This window comes from Euleptes europaea, chromosome 11 (assembly GCF_029931775.1).
Source record: "Euleptes europaea isolate rEulEur1 chromosome 11, rEulEur1.hap1, whole genome shotgun sequence".
NCBI classification, from domain to species: domain Eukaryota; kingdom Metazoa; phylum Chordata; class Lepidosauria; order Squamata; family Sphaerodactylidae; genus Euleptes; species Euleptes europaea.
Window position 1 is genome coordinate 22,902,648 of NC_079322.1, and position 27,466 is coordinate 22,930,113.

General features: G+C 42.6%; 1 protein-coding gene across 1 annotated transcript in view; it reads right to left on the minus strand.

Moving 5' to 3' along the window:
• BMPER (BMP binding endothelial regulator) overlaps window positions 1–27,466 on the minus strand; it is a 195,925-nt gene that overhangs the window by 34,343 nt on the left and 134,116 nt on the right. The window contains exon 12 of the mRNA XM_056857049.1: window positions 26,899–27,235. Coding sequence (XP_056713027.1) covers window positions 26,899–27,235 — 337 coding nt within the window. The remainder of the gene's footprint in view (window positions 1–26,898; window positions 27,236–27,466) is intronic.

Genomic DNA, 27,466 nt, shown 5'->3' on the forward strand with positions numbered 1-27,466 from the left:
GCTCTAAACCACCACACCACGCTGGCTGTCACCAACCACCTGATCTATTTAACTGGAAAGACTGGGGATTGAACCTGGTACTTTCTACATCCTCAAAGCAGATGCTCTGCCACTGACCCACAGCACAATCCAGAATGTGAGCATTTTATTATTGTAATTTTATTATGGTGATTTTTTACTTTTCTGTTAGGTGGCTTTGTATAGTTTTTTTTATAATGTTCTATTATGTAACAGGGATATAATTAACAAATAAGCTTGTGTTTTGCTGGATTTGCTGGCTGAACAAGGGCAGAGTTGGCATGAAGGGATTTTTCAAGGACTGGATGGTGCCATTCTCTTTCTCATCAACATTCTGAGCCACAACCAACCCATTCTTTAAAGGCTTGCTTTAAGCCCTGAAATGATGAGTATCAGTAACAGGAAGTAGAAGCGTCATCTGGGCTGACCATCATCACATTTGCCAGAGGAGAACAAAAATGACACATGCCACATGGTCCCTGCAGGAGAGGAAGAGTTCCATGACTTAGGTCCTGTGGGAATGAAAACCACAAGAGGAAATGGAACACAAAAGTAGAAAGAGACACAGAAAAACATCTGCAGATGCTGTTGTTTGTGGTATGGGGGCATGCCATTGAAGAGGGAAGTCCATGCCTACGCAGTATCCAGAACCGAAATAAAAAGGTGCGGAAAGAGGAGACCAGTGTTGCTAGTGCAGGGGGGAATGCTGAAGTTGTTTCTGCTGTCTGAGATTAAACAGCCAGTAACAATTTAAAAAATAGATCTTGGGCGTCATAAACGAAGATGGGGGAAAGATGCACATGCGAGCTCATGGGAACATCTGTAGGAAGCCATTAAGTAGCAATGCAAAGACAAGAGAAGAACATCTGTACAGACCACCGGCCATGCTGCAATTACAGCATTCAAGTATCGACAATGCCTTTTATTACAAAGGTCACAGATCTCGTCCCAAATTAATTAAGCCTCATAACATCCGCGTGAGGGAAGAAGCAGTGGGAGAGCTACTTCAAAGAGCACCCAAAAGGCAGCCGCCTCCGGGTTAAACCACAGCACCTGTTTCCAGCACACGACAATACAGTGTTCAGGGTAGGAAATGAAGCATGATACTCAAAACAGCACAAGAAACTCAGGACTGCTGAGAACCAATTGACATTTAGCCCAAATGGTTTTTACTATTTTTGCTATTGTTAGTGTCATGTGGCTTCTACACAAGATAATGATTCCCACCTCGGTGCTGTGTTAATAAAGGCTGTAGTTGCACAGAGCTGCCTTTATTATTTATTATTTCAATTTCAGTTTCTAGCCCGCCCTCTCTGGCCAAAGCCAGGCTTTTGAAACACATATTCAACAGAATTGTGACAATAGCAGTACATGCCAGCCACACTTCGCAATTCCCGGCATTACTCAAATTACACCCTGATCCACACAGCAAGTTAACTGAAAGGGTCTTGATTCAAGCCAATTCAGTCCCATCTAAATGGTACTAAATCAAGTCAAATTTTTATTTATTGTCTTTCTCATACTGCCCAAGGAAACTTTTTTTAAAAATTACTCAATTACAAAACAGATACCCCTGTTAAAATTGTTAGGATAGCATCTACTGTGGTTGCTATTTTTTTGGCAGAATTCATACAGGAGTGGCTCTAGAACTTTTTCCCTCTTAAGACATTTTTGCCTGCACATGAATAAACAATTTGTCAGAGTATAGCCACTTACAGTTTTCTTTCTGTAAGTAAAAAGGAAAAAAAAAAGCATTTGGGGTACTAAATAGCCCCAGAAATGGATTGATTTTGCCCAAAAAGACACTGGGGTACAAAAATATCCCATGATTTCTTTTCAGAAAATAGTGGTCTTGGGTAACATGTTGAAGTGTACTGGAGAGATAAAGCCCATCCTGATAATCTGATGATCCATTTTGATGATCTGGAGAACATTTGCCATACCACAGAGAGATGTGCTCTTGGGGGTCGCAAAAATATACGAAGAAGAGGAAGAGGAAGAGGAAGAGGAAAAGAAGAGTTGGTTTTTATATGCTGACTTCTTCCACTTAAGGAAGAATCAAACCAGCTTACAGTCACCTTCCCTTCCGCTCCCCACAAAAGTCACCCTGTGAGGTAGGTGGGACTGAGAGAGTTCCAAGAGAACCATGACTAGCTCAAGGTCACCCAGAAGGATTTATATGTAGGAGTGGCACAAAGTGATTGGCTAGGGATAAGCTTTGCTGCCTGTCCAATTGAAAAAAATATGGTTGGCTTTTCCTTACACAAGATCAATGAGCCATTGAAATTAAATGAAATGTACTATTAGGGTGCTTTCACACATGCCAAATAATGCACTTTGCAGCTGGATTTTACTGTGTGAAATGGCAAAACAGTCGATAAGTGCATTGAAAGTGGATTAAAATTGCATTATTCAGCGTGTGTGAAAGTGCTCTTAGAAAATTTGAAGTTGCAATGGGATACAGGCTTGTAATATGAACCAGATGAGATAATGTTACAAGGGCTATTAATTGGCTGTGAATACCAACTTTGGCCTCGGTGTGATTTCTTTGAATGGTATTTGAACCATCATTGGTCTGTCAAAGTTTCAGTTTTTCAAAATGGTGTCTGGAAACTGAGGTATGGAAGAATATATGTTACAGCAAATGTCCAAAAAATTGGTCGTGCGAACATTAACAAGCCCAGACAAATTCTGTGGCTGTCCAAAAAATGGAAAGAAACACCAGTTGGTGACAATAAAATTCATGAAAATGGCAATAGGTACTGGTTTCTGCCTGAAAAAGAGAGGGAAAATAAATGAACTTGGACGTGAATGGCAGTGTTCACCAAAGTTCGAATATTTCATTGTCCCATATATATATATGAGATGGGCCAAGTTATCGGTAGTATAAACAAAACGTTTAATTTTATTTCAAAATGGCAATAACCATGAGAAAGTGCTCTGTTTAGTTGTTTCATTTTCTATGCTTGTCATTCATCCGCTGGAACTCATCTCTAGGGAGCTGTCCAGCCCACTGCATTTCGGACGGCGCTGTAAATACTTAGGACACAAAGCCAACATCCCTAGCTTATATATTGACTTCTCCCCCCCCCAAATCTTCAGACTACCCCACAGATACTATAAGGAAGGTCCCTGAGCAAAACTCAAAATATTACACTCCAAATCCCTTTTTATTGTCTCCTCTGGCTATCAAAAATACACACAGCAAACAAGTCAGAAAATCCATGCATCGGGGGCCTAGAAAGTGACAAACAAGTTACTATTTGCGATTTCCAGATTAGGCAGCCCAGCTGCTGTTCTTGTCTTTACATCCCTTTCACAATCCTCAGAGGCTCAGCAGCCTGCAGCTAACCTCTGCGCAGCAGTAATCATACAGAACAGGAAGCACACCAAAAAAAAAAAATCTAACCTGTATAAACATTTCCCTCAAACTCTCTCCCTCAAAAATTCCCAGCGGTTGAAAATCCAACAGAAGATCAGTGTGAACCGTTTGCCAAAAAGCGGCAGTCCAGAGAGGGGATGTATTGCTCTACACAGAAGTTGCTTTTTTTGCCCAGTGCCAATTAGGTGGGCAATGGAGACTAAGTGAAAAACCTCGCACTGAGCCAGTGGATAATTCCACATGGATGCTAGCCGGACAGCCGATGGAAATCATGATGTAAAAAGTTCAGATCCAGGGCACCGCTTCAAGAGCTTAGTCGAAACAAGGCCTGGTTGTAAAGCTTTGTTGTGTATGCAGTTGGGGATCCAGCATGGAGAATCGGAGCAAATGATAAGGGAAGAAATTAAAAACTTAGCAGCTGAAAAAAATGGTTGATATATTTGTTACCTTGGTTCTTATATGTGTGTGTGTTAAGTGCCGTCAAGTCGCTTCCGACTCATGGCGACCCTATGAATCAGTGTCCTCCAAAACATCCTATCAAAAAACCCTTGCTCAGATCTTGCAAATTGAGGGCTGTGGCTTCCTTTATAGAGGTAGGCGCGGCTGAGAGAGTTCTGAGAGATCTGTGACTAGCCCAACGTCACTCAGCTGGCTTCATGTGGAGGAGCAGGGAATCAAACCCGGTTCTCCAGATTACAGTCCGCCGCTCTTAACCAATACACCACGCTGGCTCACATCATGCTGGTGCATCACAGCCACTTTGGTGACCTGACAATGATTTTGGGGGACGTGTGTCTCAGTTGTCAATCAAGAAAATTTAGTTCACAGTTTGGGGGGGAAAGAAGCCACAATCTGCAGTGGCCTTGGCCAAGTGGCAAGATGAATTTCAACAACAACCATGGAGGCGATTCAATCTGGGATGTGTAATCTCACGTGTAACTGAGGGAGTCAAGGAAGGCAGGTTTGCTTGGTGGCTGTGTTCATACCAAAGTTTGCAGCACACCTAATGGAGATATCATAACATGGCAGACATGCCAATGATGTAAATCCTGTGTGACAGCATGCAGAATGTTATGTTACAGCAGGTGAGAACGAAACCTGTATTCTAATTTTGGTTTTTTTTAATTAGGCTGACTATATGGTATTAAAGAAACGGCTAACATTTTAAATATACATTTTAAGGAAAAGGCCCATGGCATATACTTCAATATCCAGAACCCCATCTGAAGCTCTTTGCATACGTCTGGCACCTGCTTCTACATGATTTCATGCCTCCGGTACCATCTCTTCACATAGAACCAGGGGTACCTTTAGTCACAATTTTGTACTGCAAGAGTGATTTCATTCAACAGTAAAGACAACCGATCACTTTTCAGTATAATGAGAATAGAGTGTTTTGGGGTGTTTCCAAGAATAGGACCTGAATATAGTGTCCCTCCTTAAGGACCGACCCTGGGTGGCAGACTTTTTTTTCGGTTGGGGGAGACCAAGGCCAACTGGGATTCAACCATGAGATCACATTTTTTTAAAAAAAAAATCCTGCCAGAAGTGTGTGCATTGCATCAACTTAGGGCCCTTAGGAATTCAATATGAAACCAACTCTGAAATTTGGACACTGAGTTGGAAGAGAATTAGAAACACGATTCCATTTCAACTCCAGGTGTTTTTCTCTGTTTATGCTGCATTTAGTGGATGGCGATCGTCCACATTTCTCATAAATTTGAGACCTAATGTGGAAATCTACCTCTTAGGCTTCTGTTACTTACTGTAATTTAAACGAAACAACCTCCCAGTTGAAATCTAAACCAACAATTCATTTCTTCCAGAAATGTGTTTCTTCCTGCCCATCTCCATTGGTCACTGACTTGCTGACAGACAGCTGGTATTAATCTTAAATGGCCATTTGGATTATGTCCTGCTCCATGTTCTATCCTAGCAAGAGGTAAGATCTGCTACAGTGAGCCACAAAGCCTATACAGCAGTTGTTCCAAAGCTATGGAATGAGATGTCTGCAAAAATCTGTGGCTCCTTCTCTTTTGTTGCTTTTCGAGGGGGAACAAGATTCACCAATTGGCCTAACAAGCTGAAAAGCTTGGTTTTATTTTTACATGCTATATGCAGTTTTATTGCTGTGGTTTTGTTTGTTTTTACTGTTTCATCATCACCATAATCACTATTATTATCATTATAATTATATTATTATTATTATGGAGTTTCTGAACTTCCTTGTGCTTTTTGAAAGAGTGGCTCTGGGCTTCTAGATAGGGTTGCCAATCTCCAGGTACTAGCTGGAGATCTCCTGCTATTACAACTGATCTCCAGCTGATGGAGATCAGTTCACCTGGAGAAAATGGCCGCTTTGGCAATTGGACTCTACGGCATTTAAGTCCCTCCCCTCCCCAAACCCCACCCTCCTCAGGCTCCGCCCCAAAAACCTCCCACCAGTGGCAAAGAGGGACCTGGCAACCCTACTTCTAGCAGGATGGAGTCAAATATAAAACTGCAAATGGCTACCAGGCTGCATTCTGCTTGGTGAGTGTCAAATGTTGCAAGCCTGCCTTTATCCCAACTCTGCTGCAAACTGTCTTTTAAGAGAAAATTTGTGAGTGTTTAAATCTTTGGCAACATCTGTATAACTTCTCTGCAGTAGCACTTATTGTTCTTGACAAGTAACAATTCACTTTGGAAAGGCTCTAGGAAACAACTCTCTTTCTGGGAAGCCCACCAGTCTGGAAATACGTCTCACCATGGTCACACCTGCCCTGAAAAAGGAAGTAACAAGGGGGTGGAAATTCACTGTGCTCCTGCTACTTCCACTTACAGAAATTACAGCTTCTTCATGATTCAGAGCTGAAAGGGCAGAACTGTGTCAAAATTCACAAGTTATCAAGGGGATCGCTAAACAAGTCTTAAAGCTGAAGCAAGAGTCTCACAGTACATATACACGGAAACTTATTACACAATTTTTGCTGTGGTATTCACCAAAGGCGAGCTAATAATGTATCTACCCTGTAACAGAGACATTCTGAAGCACTCCTCCTACCCTCCTTCTATTGTACATTATTCCTGTTCAAAATATACCCTGAGCATATTTTAAAATCCCATTTTGCTGAAAAATACAGATGCCTTTTATATATCTCTTTTACAGTTAGGGGAATCGTTTTGATTGCTGACTGGTGTAGTGAATGTTGTAATTTAGGAACATAGAGGACATAACCAGGATACAATAATTTTAAGGAATGTAATAGTCAACAGCTGTTCTACCCATAGAATTAAAATTAATATATTTAAATTGCTACTACACTTTAAAATGTATTAATTATAGTCCCTGAAGAGCTCCAAAACAAGGACCCCCACTGTGAGACAGTAGAAAAAGAAAAGTATTGCGTGTGTTAGAACAATACCAATATCTTAGTAAAATACCATGTTTAATGTATTAAAATTGCTTTTTGAAATTATGGCTCATCTCCTTATTTATATATATGTTTCTATTAATACTAAATAAGGAACAATCCTTGAAGTAAGGAATATGTTGCGAACTGAGCACCTAAGCACTAAATCAATTGCAGAAAGAACTTCTAGATGTCTGTTGTTCCTACAGATCATTTGTGCTGAAAAAAACACCCTGAGGTGTACTGAACAACCATTAAATTGTTAGTGCGTTCAATTCTGAAAGCAATGTTCAATCATTTTTCACTTTTTGCTGATCTGATCACTACACATTTTCTTGCACCAATTTTTTAATTGATTTTATGTTTGTAAGAAATGATGTTCTTGCTCATATAAGAGTGTTTTCTCATATCAAATGAACAGAAGAGAACAGAAAAGAAAGTTATGGGCATCTCAAGGAACCAGAGAATACCGAATTCAGTGACACTGATGACCCTTAAGCACATACTAGACTTAATTATGAAAGGGAACTTCCAAACACAAAGGCAGCAAACCTCTGCATACCAGTACTAGAAGGCAGAATCAGGGGAACACCTTGGCCTCTATATCCTGTTTGTTGGCCCTCCAGGTAGGGTTGCCAGCTCCTGGTTGGGAAATACCTGGAGATTTTGGGGGTGGAGCCTGAAGAGGCAGGGTTTGGGGAGGGGAGGGACTTCAGTGGGGTATAATGCCACAGAGTCCACCTTCCAAAGCAGCCAGTTTCTCCAGGTGATCTGAACTCTGTCGCCTGGAGATCAGATGTAATAGAGGGAGATCTCCAGCCACCACCTGGAGGTTGGCAACCCTACCTCCAGAGAGTACTGGTTGGCCACTGTGTGAGACAGGAATGCTGGACTAGATGGAGTACTGGTCTGATCCAGCAGTGCTCTTATGTTCTAAACTGTTAAAGCTCATTAATTACACTGGGAGTTAAACATCCTTAAGTCTCCCTAGACTGCTTCCTTCAGTTTTAAATTTAGATGTGAATGACCATCTTCAGTTTTCTCTCATCGGATATTTACTTGCACTGAGATCAGTGTGATCTTTGTTAGAGGTATGCAGACCATGGAGGAGGGTTGGTAGCCACTAGATGGCACTCAGCAAAAGTCAGAGGGGTATCTGCCAACATCCTCACAATAGAATTTTACCACAGAGTTTCTGGCAATTCCTAGAGTGAACTGATGTCACTTCTGGGTTTCCTCCAGAAGTGATGGAATGGTGTTGGCCAATGGTGATTTGTAAAACTTTTTTCTTCCACCAGCCACCAGAGCAACAGCAGGAAACAGGAGCTGGCGGCGGCGGGGGGGGGGGATCTCCACCCTAGTGGGAACCTAGCAGACCTACCATGGAGATACACAAGCAGCCCATCATTTATTGATTTTTATTTCATTCATTTTTATCCCACCATTCCTCCAAGTAGCTTAGGGTGGTGTACATGGTTCTTCCCTCCTCCATGTGTCCTTATAAGCTAGGTTAGGCTGAAGTAAAACTGGCTCAGCCATTTCATGAGTTTCATTGTGAACAGAGACTTGAACTTAAGTGAACTGTTGAGGCCTGGATTGACAAAATAATCACTAGATTGCCACGCCTCTTCCAGCAATACCCAGGAGCTTTTGCAGGTGGGACATGGCTAGAGTTGAATTGCGCAATGAGGACCCAGAAGTAGGGTTGCCAACCTCCAGGTACTATCTGGGGATCTCCTGGCATTACAACTGATCCCCAGCCGATAGAAATCAATTCTCCTGGAGAAAGTGGCCGCTTTGTCAATTGGGCTCTATGGCATTGATTTCCCACCTCGGCCAAACCCCACCCTCCTCAGGCTCCGCCCCAAAAACCTCCTGCCGGTGGCGAAGAGGGACCTGGCAACCCTACCCAGAAGAGATGTCACTTGGTCATGGTGACACTCTAGGAATTCAATAAATCTCACATGGTAAAGCCATAGAGATTTGAGGGATACATAGAACATCAACCAAATTAATGCTGATGCGTTGTATATTTCCTCCCCATTTCCCTCTCCACAGGTCCAAGTGCTGGGGGTGGGGGGAGTGCCAACAGGAGATACCCCACCAGCAGTGGCATTCCTAACTGCATTACATATCAATAGTTTACAAATACTGCCTTTCGTGTATTAAAAGACATTCTCCCTACATAGAGTTAATCTCTGTGTAACAAAGTATTCTTAAATTAAAGGAACACGAAGTTCTACTGCAACTTACAAAATTTATGTGCCATCTAAAAATGGTTTAAAAACCCTCTCTATTTTTATGTTGCTTATGCCATATAGATCAGCACAGGAAGTTTTAGGATGGTTTTGATTATTGGAAGAGCCATTAGCCATACTGTAAACAGATTGAAACAGAATATTTCTAATACGAAAACCTCTGCTTTCAGTTAGCATTTCAATTTATTGGGCCTTGGGGTAAATAGTGAACTTGGCTTCCCCCCCAGTCAATATTTGCTCTAAAATCAATAAATCTTCATATGGACCACAAAACAGAAACCAGTAATTGTTTAATACCAACTTGGCTTGCATTATAAAGGCAAAAGGAAGATTTCAATCTCCCAATTTCCTTTGCATCTGGAAAAACTTTTAACCAGTCAGAGTAATCTCTTCGCCTTCAGGCTCCATCTTGATTATGGATCTTGCTCTTGCTCCATCTATAACTGCAGCATGACATGCAAAAGGTCTTCACCTTGGCATGAGAACTTCAAACCAATGTCAGCCTGCAGCCAAAGAACTACAAGGACCTTAAAATGGCAATTGTGCATGTTTGAAGATCTGTGTATGGGTTCAGGGAATGGCAATTTAGCTGCATACTCAGCCAAGGAAACACAACCATGAATATCTAACGCAATATGATCAATATACATCAGTTACCCTACAATGGACGTTACAAGATTCCGAGTCGATAAAGCTGTTACTCCTATCTGAGAAAACCTTGACAAGAATCCTAGTGGGAAAGGGATAAGATGGGAGAGGGGGTTATATTCATAAGCGTTTGAGAAAGAACAAAATAATTATTCATTTTTATAAATGATGGATCTTCTCGTGGAAGGGCCACATGTGATTTGCAGGGGAAGGATACACACAAAGAACCTTAGTTGCAGAAATTACAGTAAGTCATCTTCCAGCCCTGATCAGGAACAGAGTCTGTAAGAAACATTATAGTAAAACATCTGTCTTAATGGAACAGAACTTAAGGCTGACATCAGAATGGGTAAGTAAGAAAAGAATTAGAAGACAAATCTAAACAAAGTACCGTGGGCTTCATTCCACTACTTTCTTTCAGTCAGACAGCAGTCTACCGCTCACTGGGACATGCAGTCCACATCTGCAGTGGACGCCCACTAGTCAAGGGGCTCACAGTTTGTATTAGATAGGAGATCATGGAAAACTGAGGAGCTTTCCCATCTGTGTTCAACATGTACTCCTCTGTGTGTATGAAAAATACAAAGGAAGCCAGAAACCAGCAAAATTATTAACTAATGCTTCTCAGCCATCACAGTGCCTCTGTCCGTTTGATGTATATTAATCAAATCTCATTTGATTTTCACGTTTTGTATTTCCTTGGCAATTCACATGAATTGCTATCCGTGAACCTATATACAGTTCATGAAATGTAGCCTTTGTGTCATATATAACACAAAACCATTTTTTTCATTGATTCTACTTACAATTCCACCTAATTTTTTGGGAAGTCAGAAACAAAGGAACCCTGTGCATTAGATGTATAAGCAACTATGACATTTATGTGGAAGGAGAAAGAAGACAAAAGATGAATCAGTCTCAATGACTGGGCCTTTTCATCAGGCTAATACATTTTCAAGAACTAAAACAAGTCTTCAAGATATTTTTGCCTCCTCTTCCCAGAAAAATATAATTGCTTGTATTCACTGGAGCGTTTCTGAGGATTTCTACCTTTAGAGTACCAATCTATTGCCTTCTCCCTCCCACTGCAGCCCAAAATGTTCCGTGAAACAAAATGATGCTTTTGGGGAACAAGGGATCCCCCCAGGACCAGTATTTGGGAGAAGATTTGGGGCTACAGTGGGCCAGGGGCAAGAAAGTTGTGGTCCATAGTAGAACTCTTTCCATCTGCAGAAATGTTCTGGTGGATCCCATCCAAGCCAATATTTGGATTCCATCTGACTACCTGCATGAAGATTAATTATTGCCAGTGCTTGCTTAAGTGGTCATCCCTCAACACAGAGCATCTGAAACATGTTGTGCCCAGAAATAACATGACAATCCTTAATTTCCCAGTGGTAAATCTTATATAAATTAATTTTCACAGAGCACACAGAAAAGACAACACACACACAACAGATACTTTCAAAATTACCTTTGTAAGCATTACCTTCTTTTCCATAGTGCCCACCCTTCTTTTAGAATATTTTCAGTATAAACATTCAGCTCCTATCCCAAACACTCACTGTCTTTATAAACTGCATGCCACACTTGGGAGCTGACATACAAAAATCAGCTGTTGGGATAACTTCAAATTTAAAACTATTCTGTCTTAAAGGGTCTTAAAAGAAATTACCCACTATTAACTTCTACAACTTGAGTTGGAGTACAATTACCTAATGTAAACAAGTCACCAGATGTAGGGGTCTATGGGAATGAAAAATGTATGGGCTCAAGCTCAGACTCCCCCTGGATCAGACCAGTGGTCCATCTAGTCCAGCATTTTGTTTCATTCAGTGGCCAACCTTTTGCCCTAGAAAGCCAACAAACGGGTCATAGAGGCCAAGCCTTTCCCCTGATGTTGCCTCCTAGCACCGGTATCCAGAGATTCGCTGCTTCTGAAAAGGGGGTTTGTTTTAGTCACTGTGGCTACTAGTCACAGTGACTAAAACAAACCCCCTTTTCAGAAGCAGTGAACCTCTGGATACCGGCAGGGCCGGATTTAGGTTTGATGAGGCCCTAAGCTATTGAAGGTAATGGGACCCTTTATATGTCCGGCTGTCCTTTGTCAACAACAAATTGTCACTGTTTTTTGCGTTGAATATATGCTATATGGTAATTTATGGACTTAATCGGTATCTAAAGCCATTTGCACATAACAAAATATGTATTTTATCAAAGTAATTGTTGAACTGAAATACAATTAAGAAGAAGTATATTAATAGTGAAATAATTATTAAGCTCTTTAAATTTTGGGGGGGCCCCAAGAGAGTGGGGCCCTAAGCTATAGCTTGTTTAGTTTATACGTAAATCCGGCACTGGATACCGGTGCTAGGAGGCATCAGGGGAAAGGCTTGGCCTCTATGACCTGTTTGTTGGCTTTCTAGGGCAAAAGGTTGGCCTATCATTGATGGACCTATCCTCCATGAATCTACCTAATAAAAATGGCATTGTGTGCTACTCTTCATTGTTCCCTTGTGCCCTGGAATTGCAGTGCCTTCCTCACACAGGCCAGTGCTGAGATTTCAGCCCACAGGTAAGGTGCACAGAGAGGCAAGTTTTAGATAACAATCATGCAGCAACATCCAGAACAAGCTGACACTTCTGAGCAGTCTTCAAGGGCAGCCCCACATAAAGTGAACTATAATAATACATCCTCAAAATTTACTACATCATGGATCAGAGTGGCTAAACCAAGTGAGTCCAGGATGGGAGAAGTTAAACAGAGTTGATAAAAAGCACTTCTGGATATCCCAGAAACAGGATTTTCAAGAGGAAGCTCAGCACTTCTGAGCTTTTAACAGAGTGTCTCAAAGCAAGACTCTCCTCATCCAGAGAGGGCCACCTTCCCTTACAGCAACACAGACTTACCAACCAATATCATGTCTGTCTTGTCTGGTGCCAGTTTCAGCTTGTTCTCCCTCCGTCACCTGACCATGGCTACCAGCCAATGGTCTAGAACAGAGAGGGCAGCTTCTAGAGATGTATTTAAAGAGAGATATAGCAGGTTGGCATCGGCATATTGATGACACCCAACACCAAATCTTCAGACACCTTATGTAAGTGTTCAAAAGAATAGGTGATAATACAAAGCTTTATGGAACCCCACAGGCTAAATCCTAAATGATAGATTCAAAGTCTCCAGTGACAAGAGCTGCTCCTTTAAGTCCAATTTCAGGCTCAAGGTTGGATAATAGTACAGAACGGTCAACTGTGTTAAAAGGAACTGACAGACAAAGAAAAATTTACACGGATGCATTCCCTTTTGTCAGGTGGTGGGAGTCTTCTTGAATGTGATTGGGAACAACCATGAGGCAAGAGAAATGTCACAGCAGAAGTTTGCCCCTTTAAAGAACCTCTGCCTGCCATACAACTGATTTGTGCCTTTGGGTTGGGCTCAGAGGGACCAGTCCTGGAGATGCTGGCTACCCCACCCCCTACAGTTTTATCTAACTGCAGACAGAAACCATCTGCCACGACAACCATCCAGTATTTGTCCCCTAACCGAAGCCAGACTGAAAAGGATCAAGGGCAGATAAGTCAACCAGTTACTCTGCCACTATATACTCAATCGCTTGTTCCATGGTTCCTGGAAGCCCTGGATGTTGGCATGCGCATTGTGGAAGCACCAAACACCTAATAGAGGCCTTCCCATCCAGGCCAAAAAGAAAGGCTGGTCAGGTAAGTAGTTGGTAAAGGGGAAGTGCTGGCAGTGTGGGACTATAGAGGGGACTGGGGAAGAATTATGCCCAATAGTATCATCATGCATTTAACAGGCTTCAAACCATGGGATGAGAAGGTGACATTTACTTATTTTCTATTTAGTTTGAATTCCAAATTGGGCCAGTAGGATTCACCCATCACCACTTCTATGAATATATCATGATGGCTTTGGTCCCTCAATTACATCATCTCTAGCTTATCTTAACAAAAGTCTGCATATTTTAGACTGAATATATGATTCTTCTTTTTATTCCCTACAGATCTGACAGATCAATCAGAGATTACCAACCGCTTCCATGAGTCACTGAATAAAAAATTCATAACGTTTAAGATGATCTCGAGTGGTTTTTCTTTTGCCTCAGTCCTCCCTGAATGCTGCTAAATAATTCCTGACAAAAACAAAAAAATAAAATTAGCTCTGTATATTTCTGAAGGATATATCTGCCTTTGAAAGAGATCCAAGTGTACTCAATGGCAGGCATTTTCCTAAATGTCTTCATAGGGAATGATAACTTAGTTCTCCTGTGAAGGTACACTCCTCCCTCCTGCTTTCTTCTAGCTTGCACAGATTTGAAGTTTGTGCTGTATTATCAAGACACTCCGGCTATTTATCAGGAAGAAAGTATAAACATTTCCAGTAAGAGGAATTCACATAAATCCGTTTCCCAAATGGTGGTTCAGCTGTTCTTGGTTGTAAAGCTTAAATGAGAAAACAAAGAAAGCAATTTTTCAGTCCCTCAGCTCCTCCACTGTACAAGCAGACATACCCATAGCACACAACATTTATTTAAGGTTGAAGAGCTACTTCAGCTTTCCTAGGTCTGGACTTCAACACTTATGATTCCCTTTAGTCAGCATTTGGCTGAAATGAAAGCCAAAGTATACCTATACACTTTTCTGCCCACCGTGTTCAGCATATATTCATCAGTTGCTTCCATCTTCAACCAGGTCATCAAGGGGGGAGGAATCCCACGGAAATATGTGAGGTTATGAAGAACCCAGGTTCAAAATCCCATTTATCTTTCAGTGAGGGCAATATTATACAAAAGCTATGAAATTCCCTGGGTAAGATTGGGAATATTACTGACTAATGTACCTGAGCTGTGTGTGTTAAGTGCCATCAAGTCTCTTCTGACTTATGACAACTTCATGAATTGATGTCCTTCAGAATGTCCTATCGTTAATAGCCTTGCTCGGTCTTGCAAACTGAGGGCCACGGCTTCCTTGATTGAGTCAATCCATCTCATGTTGGGTCTTCTTCTTTTCCTGCTTCCTTCAACTTTTCCTAGCATTATTGTCTTTTTCAGTTACTCTTGTCTTCCCATAATGTGACAGCCTCACTTTAGTCATTTTAGCTTTTAAGAAGAGTTCAGGCTTGATGTGATCTAGAACCCACTGATTTGTCCTTTTGGCGGTCCACAGTATCTGTAAAACTTTCTTCCTTCAACTTTCTTCCTGTCAGCTTTCTTCACTGTCTAACTTTCACACCTATACATACTAATGGCAAATACCATGGTATGAATTATCTTAATCCTAGTTGCCAGAGACATATCCTTACACTTAAGAATCTTTTCTAGCTTCCCAGTATCAGTCTCCCTCTGACTTCTTGGTTGCAGCCTTCCTTTTGGTTGATGATGGAGCCTTAAAACTGTATAATTCCCCAGAAGTCATTCCTTTTGTATTTTTGATGTTCCGCTGTAATCCTGCTTTGGCACTTTTCTGCTTTAATCTTTTAAAGTCTTCTCTATTTTCTGCCAGTATACATGTATACTTTAGGGTTGCCAGGTCTCTCTTCGCCATCGGTGGGAGATTTTTGGGGTGGAGCCTGAGGAGGGTGGGGTTTGTGGAGGGGAGGGACTTCAATGCCACAGAGGCCAATTGCCAAAGTGGCCATTTGCTCCAGGGAAACTGATCTCTGTCGGCTGGAGATCAGTTGTAATAGCAAGAAATCTCCAGCTAGTACCTGGAGTTTGGCAACCCTTACATACATACATACAGAAAGAAAGAAAGATAGAGAAGAGAAAGAGGAATTCTATGTTTCCGTCAGGAAACCACATTTAAATATAGAAATAAGGCCCCATTGTATAATTAGGGGAAACACAAAAAAAGCATTCCGTCTTTGTGAACCAAGAGGAACTTCCTTATGTTACAAGTACAAAATAATATGCTTCTTCATCTGGTTTCCCTATACATTTTTTCCCTGCTTCTAAACAGCAACAACAAAAATCATTAGCTTTCCACAGAGAGAAAGTATAAAGTGGCTTGCACTGGGAACACGGCAGTCTTAGACTGGAAGGAAGCCATAGAGAGTCCCAGGTGAGTGATGTCTGTCCAGCGCTACAGTCTTGTCAGGATCTGATGTCCCACCCCCACGCTCTCCCTCTCAACATCCCATTCCCAATACCACAGCAGGAAAGGAGACATCTGTGAATCCTCTGGCATAGTTTCAATGTCTTACAGCTGTAATAACCACAAACACAAAGACAGGGGAGGGGTGTCGGTCTTCCAAGTTCAGGATTCCCAAGGTACTTCTCTAAACAAGCATATAAATCTTTGTATTATGTATGGTATCTCACCAAAGATGTGGGTATAAACAATAAATGACTAAATATACTTATATGGGGAAGGCACTGGCAAACCACCCCATTAACAAAGTCTGCCTAGGAAACGTCGGGATGTGACTTCACCCCATGGGTCAGGAATGACCCGGTGCTTGCACAGGGGACCTTTACTTTTTATACTTATATAAGTATTAATCAGATTTGAGGTTAGTTATCTCACCATTCAAAAAAAACGGGCAAATTTCAAATTTGTTTTGATCAAATTTATATCAGACTCTATGAGCTGCAACAATTATGAGAGGCTTGATAGTATAATAGTATTTTTTAAATAAAGGAATCAAACTACAATTTGTAGGCACACTAATATAGTATTATGTAAAAGTCACTGTGTTATAATCATTGCCATTTTAACGCAATATTCCTAGGACAGTTAAGGAGACGGGAAGCCCATTTCTGAGGTGAGGTGGATAGGTGATCTTTGAATAGGCCGCTTTAGACTTAACAAAGCAAATGTTATTGGGCACCGCAATTTAATAAAGATGTAGACAAGCTAGAACATGTCCAGAAGAGGGCAACAAAGATAGTTAGGGGTCTGGAGACCAAGTCCTATGAGGAAAGGTTGAAGGAGCTGGGTATGTTTAGCCTTCAGAGGAGAAGACTGAGAGGGGATATGATAACCATCTTCAAGTACTTGAAGAGCTGTCATATAGAGGATGGTGCTGAGTTGTTTTCTGTTGCCCCAGAAAGTCAGACCAGAACCAACGGGTTGAAATTAAATCAAAAGAGTTTACATCTAGACATTAGGAAGAATTTTCTAACAGTTAGAGCGGTTCCTCAGTGGAACAGGCTTCCTCGGGAGGTGGTAAGCTCTCCTTCCCTGGAGGTTTTTAATAAGAGGCTAGATGCCCATCTGTCAGCAATGCTGATTCTATGACCTTAGGCAGATCATGAGAGGGAGGGCACCTTGGCCATCTTCAGGGCATGGAGTAGGGGTCAGTGTGTGTGGGCGGGCGGGGAGACAGTTTGGAATTTCCTGCATTGTGCAGGGGGTTGGACTAGATGACCCTGGTGGTCCCTTCCAACTCTATGATTCTATGATTCTATGAAATATTTCAGTTCTTTGTCAGGGAGGGAGGGGGACATTCTTTATTTTGTCCCTTGAAAGAGCATAACACATCCCTGATTTTCTTGTTTTAGCCTAAACATGATTAGATTAAGTGGGAATGCTCTATGTCTTAATCCATGCTGCTTAAAGTTACATACTCTCTTTTTAAACAGGATAATTTATGACAAATAGGTTGGAGGATTTGATATGCTCCATATACTAGCGAAGTAATAATTCAGGCCCATGACCTCATGGCAATGTCAAAGTAGGATCTGTACTCTCAGTTGTTACTGGCTCATCATCAAGCCACGAAATATTCCTTTCCACAGAGAGATGCCTGTTGGTTCAATCCAGCTGGCAGGAAATCCCCATGCACTGAGCAGAGCACAGTGGATGGGGTTAAACAGCAGATCATACCCTTACCATGCAATCCTGAAGGGAAGCAAAGCTCTATAGGAGCCGGTGTGGGCCCACGCTGGCATAGGTGCCACCTTATCATGGAATAAAGTGGCACCTACGTCGGCAAGGGGGCAAACACACCAGTGCCACCGAGCTGTGTTGGCCTCCGCCGTCAGGCCAGCCATGCTGGGAGCAAAATCCTGGAAGAGGCAGCAGGTGCCAGAGTGGGTGGGGGCGTTCCCAGGGTGTTCCTGGGGGCAGAGCTGACGTTAGTCAGCTTCCAAACCCCTTTCACCCCGGGAATGCCCCCTCAAGCTTTGGCATGGCTGCTCCACCTTTTTTGGTAGCACAGCCTCGCTTTTTGCAACGGGGCATTTCCCCCCTTTTCCCCTTTTTCTTTTTTATTAAATACCTTTATTTTCTCTGCGGCGGCTGGGAAGCCTCTGAGGAGGCAGCGTGACTGTGCCGCTCCCGGCCACCGAGGATCTGCGCCCCCCTTCAGGAATGGGCTGCCCATCTTGTAATCAAATAATAATGAATTCTTGTTCAGTAGCCTGGTGGCTAGAAAGTAAAAAAAGACACAGCTCCTGTATTACCAGTTAAAACAGACAGTGTTGGGTAGTTGTTAGTGCAGGATCTGGGTGATCCAGGTCCAATTCCCCACTCTGCTATGGGACTTTGTGGGGTGCCTTTAGGCCACTCATTATCCTCTCTGCCTAACCTATTCTATAGGACTGTTGTTGTGAGGATAAAATGGAGAAAGGGAGAATGGTGTTGTATGCCACTTTGGGTTCTCTTTGGGGAGAAAAGTGTGCAAGCAAGAAGAAAGAAAGAAAGAAAGAAAGAAAGAAAGAAAGAAAGAAAGAAAGAAAGAAAGAAAGAAAGAAAGAAAGAAAGAAAGAAAGAAAGAAAGAAAGAAAGAAAGAAAGAAAGAAAGAAACTGGAAGTGCTACCTTGCCACACCCACAAACACTTAAAACAGCCTGCCAGGTATTGTGCCAGTGGGAAAAAATGTTACTTCCATAAAAGTACATCCAAACAGGGGGTGTTTTGTATTCCTAACTAGTGAATAAATCAAAACTTGCGGAGAAAAGAATTCAAAAATTAATGTTAAGATGTCGTTGCAGAAATCTCATCATTAATACAATGTCATACAGATGGCTGAAATTCTCAAACTGGTTGCCTATTTTGGTATTTGAGACATATCCTCATTTGTTGCAGTCTCTGACATAAACTATGATGGTTTGTTGTACATGTGCAGAATTCTTTACTACATAACTAAAGCTACACATACATACAATTGAATTATTATATAACTAAAGATTTAGTTACTGTTAAAAAGAAGAAACTAAAGCCTCTGGTTTCATTAAGCTTATGTTTCTGAAATATACTAACAGATGACAGGAGAAAAGCTTCTCTACCTTCTTGGTACAGGAGAAATGTTTTTCAACCCTTTTAGTACAGAAGAAAAGCCTTTTCACCTTTCTAGTGCAGAAAAGCTCCTCTTCATATGTTATCAACTCTGAACTGTCATTTATGGAAATGTTTTCCCATTTAAGATTATTCAATGCTAGCTAATGCAATGTAAGCTATAAATTGTGTTTTATGATTTAACTGTGTAGACATTATACTATTGATACACAAATGACATTAATGAATGTGTCATGTGCTGGAGATGAGAATGATGTTAAAATTGAGTATGTGGGGTGATTATGAAGCTCAAAGTTGATAGTTGATAGTTTAGTAAAATAGACAAAGAGGATGTGGATGTCCATATATGGTCTTATAAGTGGAGCTTTCTTGCTCCAGGGTTACATTTTAACTGTATGGTTACAGAACCATCCTGGTAACAGGTGTGCAGGATCTTTTGTACTTCCTTTTCAAAAACTATGTATACTGGTTTCAAACAGGATAAATATAAGCATAGTAAGACTAGATTTTCAGACCTCAATCAGAGTGTCTCAGAAGAAAGGCTACTGGTATATATGGCTTTAAATATTATTCTAGATATTGTGAATTAGATACTTTGAACTAAATCAGATTTATTTGACTATTATATTTGAAAAGTTGGATTTTAAAACTGAATAATATGTAAGACTTGCTTGCTTTTACTGCATACATTATAACAGAGTGTGGACTTTGTAACTTGCATTTACACATTTTTTACTAGAAGTATATCAATAAAAAGACTTGCTTTTTAAAAGTAGGTAAAGTCGTTGAGTCCTGCTTTGGTGACTGGCTGAATAAGATAACATATCACTTCTCAGGAAGTGGACCATTCTAAGAGCCTAGTCACTTCAGCAGCACGACCCGCTTCATAATGTTCTTGCATGGTATGTTTCTCAGAATTCTTTATCAAAAGTGGACCACTTAAAAAGGACTGTCATGAAAATTAAGGTAGTGTTGATGTCTTTAAACAAAAATGACCAAGATCTCTAATGTGTCTGTACAAGCTAGAAAGAGAAAACAATGAAATAAAAAGCATCAGAACTAACAACCAATCTCTCAGTTAAAGACTATGCCTTATTTCATAACATGCATACAATACCTCTTGCTCCCCAGAGATCAACACGAAAGTAAGAGATACCAAAATGGAAGCCAACGCTGTGCAAATCTACTCTTTTAAGCCATTTAGTTCAAAATCAGGATGAAACAACTCAGGGAATTTACAGAATTGTATTATCTCCACATTTGTGCATACTGTCCATAATTGTATAGTTTTATTTTCAGAAGTCAACTTAAGAGGTTCAGATCCAGTCACCTATTTCTGTAAATGTTGTAGTGGCAGTCTACATTTCAACACCTTTGTGAACTAAATCTAATCCTACTCACAGCTTACAAGCTGGCAACCCTACTTCTCTGAGCCCTGTTTATCTCTTCCCCTTCCCCACCTTGCTGGGTTGAACACATGAAGTTGCCTTATACTGAATCAGATGGACCACCCCTTGGTCCATCAAAGTCCGTATTGTCTAGTCAAACTGGCAGCAGCTCACCAGGGTCTCATGGTTAAGGTTTTTCACACCACCTACTTTCCTGGTTCCTTTAACTGGAGATGCCGGGGAGTGAACCTGGGACCTTCTGCATGCCAAGCAGATGCTCTACCACTGAGCCACAGGTCATCCCATAGGGCTGGCCAGAGACCCTTGCTGCTAGCCCTGCCCCCAGTCAAAGCCTCAGGCCAGCAAGACTCCTGCCCCTTCTGCTGTGCTCAGCTACTGATTTGTGGGGGGAAGGTGGTGGCGCAGCCCTCACCCCTAATGGGGCCATCATACTGCTAGGGCTATCACAGGTGGTGCTCTGCCCTGTTCTGGATCAGCTGCCACCTTTGACCTAGTAGTCCGGGCCTCCTCCAGCCTCTGTGCGACGCACTTACATTTCTGCACCCCACACTCCACACCATTGGCTGCTGTAGGATTGCCAGGTCCCTCTTTGACACCGGCGGGAGGTTTTTGGGGCGGAGCCTGAGGAGGGTGGGGTTTGGGGAAGGGAGGGACTTCAATGCCATAGAGTCCAATTGACAAAGCGGCCATTTTCTCCAGGTGAGCTGATTTCTATCGGCTGGATATCAGTGGTAATAGCAGGAGATCAGCCCTAGGCTGCTGTGACCAGGGAACATGATCATCTAGAGAATAATCTGAGGCTCAGGGGGAAGATTCAGCACAGTTTCCCTGGTTTTGTGAGCAGGAATTTCTCCCAATGAAAATTCTGAGGAATGTCAGTCTACCCGACACAATAAAAACAAAAACTGATCATCCCTCCCAGAATGTCGAATTAAGACACAGGATAAACTAGCCACCAGCAGTTGGTATGGGTCCTGACTAAGATTAAGGAACGGACCTGTCAAAAACCTTCTGCTGATTGTTACAACTTCACATGCACTTAATGGAGAAAAGGTTGTGCAGTATACCTCTGCTCTCCAGCTCCTGCCACAAGACGGTGCCACAAGATTCTTTATTATGTTCACCATTAACATGGCCATGATTAAGTTATGGTAAACTCAACTTGCTACCAATTTATTTATTTGTTCATTTGTTTAGATTTTTACCCCGCCCTCCATTCCTGGCCGCAGCCAGGCTCATGGTGGCTAACAAAGTATTTGTTGTTAATAAATATTATTCTTAGGGATACCTTCTGGTTTAGACCTCCAGTTGCTCTGGGAAGCTGTATTAGGATACACCTTTACAGATGTGATCTTTCATAACCTGCACTAACTTCAAAGCAGTTTCCTTTGAAATACATGTACTGTCTGGTTGCCTCCTCTTATCAGGGATATTGTAAAACTGAGGGAAAATGCTGAAAGAAGCATCCAAATGATCAAGGAACTAGAGCACTTCCCTACAAAGAAAGACTAAACCATGTGGTACCTTGTAGATTAGAGGGTGGAAATGACTGGGGAGGGGCATAATAAAAGTTTATAAAACTGTGCCATAGCATGAAGAAAGTGGATAGAAATTTCTCCCTTAGAACTTAGGGTCAGCCAACAAAGCTGATTGGCACCAGATTCATGACAGCCGAAAGAAAATATGTCTTCACAGGATGCATAATTAAGAAGAAGAAGAAGTGTTGGTTTTTACATGCCGACTTTCTCTAGCACTTAAGGAAGAATCAAACCGGCTTACAGTCACCTTCCCTTCCCCGACCCACAACAGACACAGAGGTAGGTGGGGCTGAGAAAGCTCTAAGAGAGCTGTGACTAGCCCAAGGTCACCCAGCTGGCTTCATGTGGAGGAGTGGGGAAACCAACCAGGTTCACCAGATTAGAGTCCACCACTCTCAACACCATGCTCTTAACCACTACACCACTTATATAATGTGCTACCACAAGATGCAGTGATGGGCACTTACTTAGATAACTTCTAAAAGGGAGTAGACTTGATGGCTAAAATGGGAACTCCAGGTCAAAAGGCCTGGGGTCAAAAGTATACCAGGGGTGTTGAACTCATTTGTTATGAAGGCCGGTTATGATATAAATGTCACTTGGCCGGGCCGGGCCATGCCTCGCCAGCCCAGATCGAGACTGGAGGGGATGGCTTTCGGGCTGGCTACAAGCTCTCAAGGGGCCATATGTGGCCCGTGGGCCTTATGTTTGACACCCTTGCAGTATACATTTTGAATATCAGTTGACAGGAGGCCATCAACGAGGGAAGGCTCTTGCCTTCATAATCTGAATGATGGCTTTTCAGAGCAGTTGGCTGGATAATTTGGAAGGAGGATGCTGAACTGGATGAACCTTTGGTCTGAGTCATCTCGGCTCTTCTTATGTTCTTAATATCACACACTTAGCATCCTAACACGACACAAATGCACCAGTGTCCTTTGAAGTATAATAATGCCTCATCTTCAAGGGACACGATTTTATTTTTTTCTGTTTTCCAGCAATATTATTTCTACGGTGAAAAGAGAAACCCAGCTACGGTAACCTCTGCACGTCGTTTCCCTGTGATGTCTGTTACCTACCTAGCCAAGATATAAATCGCTTTTCTTCTCATGTCAAGGAGTTTATTGCACTAAATGAATCACAAGCAACTTTAAAAGAGGAAGGAAGAAGAAAAATCCGAATATGAAATAAAAGAGCAGATGCAGTGTTAGATGAAATAAAATCTAATCTCTCTGTGCCTGGTCTCCATTTTCAATTTTCATCACTTACCTGTGAAAAACGGCAGTGGTAAAATGGAGCTATTGCTGAAATATAAGCAGCAGATCTCCTTTGGATAACAGTTCTTAGTACTTTGTGTTGATCTAGCAATACAGAGGAAATGAAAGTGCTACAACCATCATGTAAAATCTCCTTTTCTTGGATGAGGCTTCACAATGGTCATAGCCTCAGGCCTAGAATATATTGTAGAATGGGTTACTATCCTCTATTCTTGTACTGAAGCCACTATATGATACACTACTGCAGAACCTCAGCTCTTTGGACCCTTTCGCAAGTGCAACCAGAAGTTTTGAAGCTTTTTCTTTGTGGTGCAATCCCATGTTACAGGGGCATGCATGGGAACAGCATGGATGTCATGAGCCAGCCTGCCAACGCTTCCTCAGACAAAGAGGAACTAGAGGGAGACGGCAGGGTGAGAACAGAGGAGCAGCCCCAGCAGACAGAAGACAGTGAAAGGAGTGAAGAAGAGGACGTCTCACCGGGTCTGCAGCCTGCCAGTTCAGGAGAACTGGCTGTGTCTGAGGTCCATCCTCAGGTGGCCTTGCCGAGAGGGTTCACCAAGACCACTCGAGCAGAGACGCCGGAAGATCTGGGCCATGATAGAAAGCCGTTGGAAAAGGGCAAGGCTACAGGCTTTGCATAGAGCACTAAGCGATGATGAAACCGGGAATGCCTGTTCGTCTAATGAGCGACAGCTGGTCTGCATTAAGATAAGGTCTATTTAGGCAGGCAACAATTTGCAAGATCTGAGCAAGGCTGTCAAAGATAGGACATTTTGGAGGACTTCCATTCATAGGGTCGCCATGAGTCGGAAGCGACTTGACGGCACTTAACACACACACAGGCAGGCAACAAGTGCAGTGTTATGTGGAAGCAACTTGTTCGCTTGCAGCCACTGCGTGTCTCTGTTATTCTCTGGACTCCTGGACCTCTGTTACCCTTACCTATATTTTGCTTTGTTTTCCACTGAATTTTTGATGGTTTTATTGAAACTGATGTTCTAACTTGGTTGTAAACCACCATATGGATCCGCTTTGTTGGAAGGGCAGGATATAAATATCTGAAGCAAATAAATACAATCACCTATGGACACTTTCACGCATTCACAGGGAAACAGATCCCATGCTGCTGGCTGCATGTCAGGAAGAGGGTTCTTTGGGGAAATATGTTATGAGGAACTACTAAAGCTGTTCATAAGGAGTTTGACCTCTGATCACTGTGGTTCAGTCTACCCTGCACAATGAAAGGAAGGGTTGTGTGTCATAACAACCACTGAGACCTTCCTCAATGGGTAGAGTTGCCAACTTCCAGGTACTAGCTGGAGATCACCTGCTATTACAACTGATCTCCAGCCAATAGAGATCAGTTCACCTGGAGAAAATGGCCACTTTGGCAATTGGGCTTGATAGGATTCAAGTCCCACCCCTCCCCAAACCCCGCCTTCCTCAGGCTCTGCCCCCAAAACCTCCCACCAGTGGCAAAGAGAGACCTGGCAACCCTATCAATAGGTCTTAATGACTGTGGTCAAGCAGTCGCCCGGGATTGGAGGAAGGGGCCCTCCCCTCAGCTGAAGGGAGCTGGCAGATAGGTATCTGAGTGAAAAGGAAGTGCTTTTGGGGATGCTGGAAGAAGCAAAGAAAGGAAAAAGACTGCTGCAGTTGGATGGAGCACCAGGATGTCACTTTTGAGGGATCCTGTGTGGGCTAACAGATTTCTGTCCTGTGGGAGTGTCTCTTTGCCTCCACCTGCTCCCAACCTGTACACCTATAAATAAACCAAGCACTACAAAAATGCCATAGGTCTCCAGTACTCCCCCTTCTAAAGGGAACCAACCATACTAAGTTCTGCCCCTGGAGCTTATCATCACTTAGGAAAGTGGTGTGTGAGTAATAAGGAATACTTTCACAAAGGCCCTTCAGCATGGTAAAGAGTACACCTCTTACAGTCACTTCACCCAGTTCATGACAATGAAAACATTTACCATTTCAACACTGATGCTGTATGCATTGAAATGTAAGGAAGAGATACATGTCTCAAAACATTTGTAGGATATGCTTGGAGGAGCCGTAGCTGACCTGTTGTGAGACGCATGCCTGCCCTTTCATAGTCATTGGGTGAGAAGGCAGGAAATGGCATTAACACCAGCATAGAAGAAGAGGAATTGGTTTTTATCTGCCGACTTTCTCTACCCCTGTTGTCAGGGGGAGGGCTGTGAGTACTCCCCTCTCACTTCAGAACATGAATGTTTATGAAGGTTCCTCACCCTCCTCCCCTAGGATGAGAATGGGGGGGGGGGTTTAGAGGGATAAAGTGGTACGTAAAAGTCCTGTTTTGAAAACCATTACACTCATGGTATTTTGGATCCAACCTAACATTTCTAGGGCATCTTGAATCTGAATCGCTTGAAGTGGTTTACAAAAGAAAGGGGGGGGGGAAATACTAAAGCTATCAAATTCATTAAATCAGCAACAACAAACACAACAGCACCAAAACCAAGAATTGATAAAACAGCATAGAACCAAGGTGTTACATGCTCAGTTAACAAGGACAAGATCAAAAAGGTGGGAGGCAACAGGGAGACCGATCTATCACCAAATGTCTAGAAGAATAAGAATGTCTTCCTCCTTCTGGTGCCTAAAACCTAACAACAGATACCAGGCAGATTTGCAAGGGGAAGGGGAGTCCATCTGTGGGGAACCACCACAGAAAAGTCTCTCTCCCATGGCCATCTGACCCATCTCTCTTCAGAAAGTGAAGGCACAAGCAACCAGGCCCCCGGTTAGGACCTTGACATTCAGTGGATCCCACCTGCAATCCTTAACTTTCCAAAGCATAAAATACTGCCTTGATTTAAATAGTCTTACAAACCAAACTGCAAATTAGCAAGAAACACCAGCCTTTGGCATTACCACTTCCACCTTTTTTATTACCTTCTGGCTCCCCACCCCACCCCCATTAACACTGGTTTAGAATGCTGAATGGTTCCCTTGGCCATATAAGCAATGCTGGTCTTAAACCCTTATTAAATGTATGCTATGCTAGCAAATGCTGTGGCGCAATGTGGTAAGCTGCAGTACTGCAATTAAAAGCTCTGCTCACGACCTGCGTTGATCCCGACGGAAGTCGGTTTTAGGTAGCCGGCTCAAGGTTGACTCAGCCTTCCATCCTTCCGAGGTCGGTAAAATGAGTACCCAGCTTGCTGGGGGTAAAGTGTAGATGACTGGGGAAGGCACTGGAAAACCACCCCGTAAACAAAGTCTGCCTAGTAAACGTCGGGATGTGACGTCACCCCATGGGTCAGTAATGACCTGGTGCTCACACTGGGGACTTATACTAGCAAATATCCTGTGTGATCCAGTATAGGGAAGATGACTTGCTGAAAGGAACAGAAAAGGGCGCTTTGTTGCCTTGTCATCGTGCTCTGTTCTGAAAAAGCTAGTTGTGAGTTAGTAATTGCTGTAGACGTACTTGCAAGGTGGTAGGTTCCAGCCCCCCTTTGCAGCAACACTATTTCTAAATTATTGCATAGGGTTGGACCAGCTACTAATTGACACGCCCCCTCTCTTTTTGCACACTATAGTTGCTCATCCTTACTAACTTCTTATAGCTCCATCTTCCCCTTCCCTCCTCTGTTCCATTCCCAGTAGAGGTTCAGCATGCCCTTACTCCAGGGTTTTTCTCTTGTTTCCGCTTTGCTCATCAAAAAGCTGCACTTACCGATAGAACGTAGCATAGTCAACTGTTGAATGGCATGTCTGGAAATCCCACGCTTTGAGTTTCTGGCATTCCCGGTGGGCACGGAGTTTCACCCTCACTGTTCCCTGGCATAGTTCAGGGAAATGTTTCCTTGGAGGGCGAGTGCAGAACTCGTTGGACTCCACACGCCAGGACTCGGCGAAGTCATCCACGTCAAACTTGAAGTTCCCGTCACCCCCAATCAAGTCATCTCTCTTGTGCCCATTGTAGTTGCCACACAGACCACACAGCCTGCCCTTGAGATGTGGTGCAGCCATGACTTCGACAAAACTGTCTCCATCCCAAGAAATTTCCAGTCCTACAAGAGAAGGTAAGATGATAACATACATGTGGAAATATCAAGGTGACGTATAGTGAGAACACTGGTCCATCAAATAAAGTACTGTCCAGATGGCCGAAGCTCTCTGATGTCCGTTCCCATCTGCAATACCTGAGCTCTTTTTAACCTGGGATTGTACCTTACAGTAGCCAATGAGTACCCATTACGTGTTGCTCAGTGTAACAGGTAACTTGTCTTCTGCTATGTGGC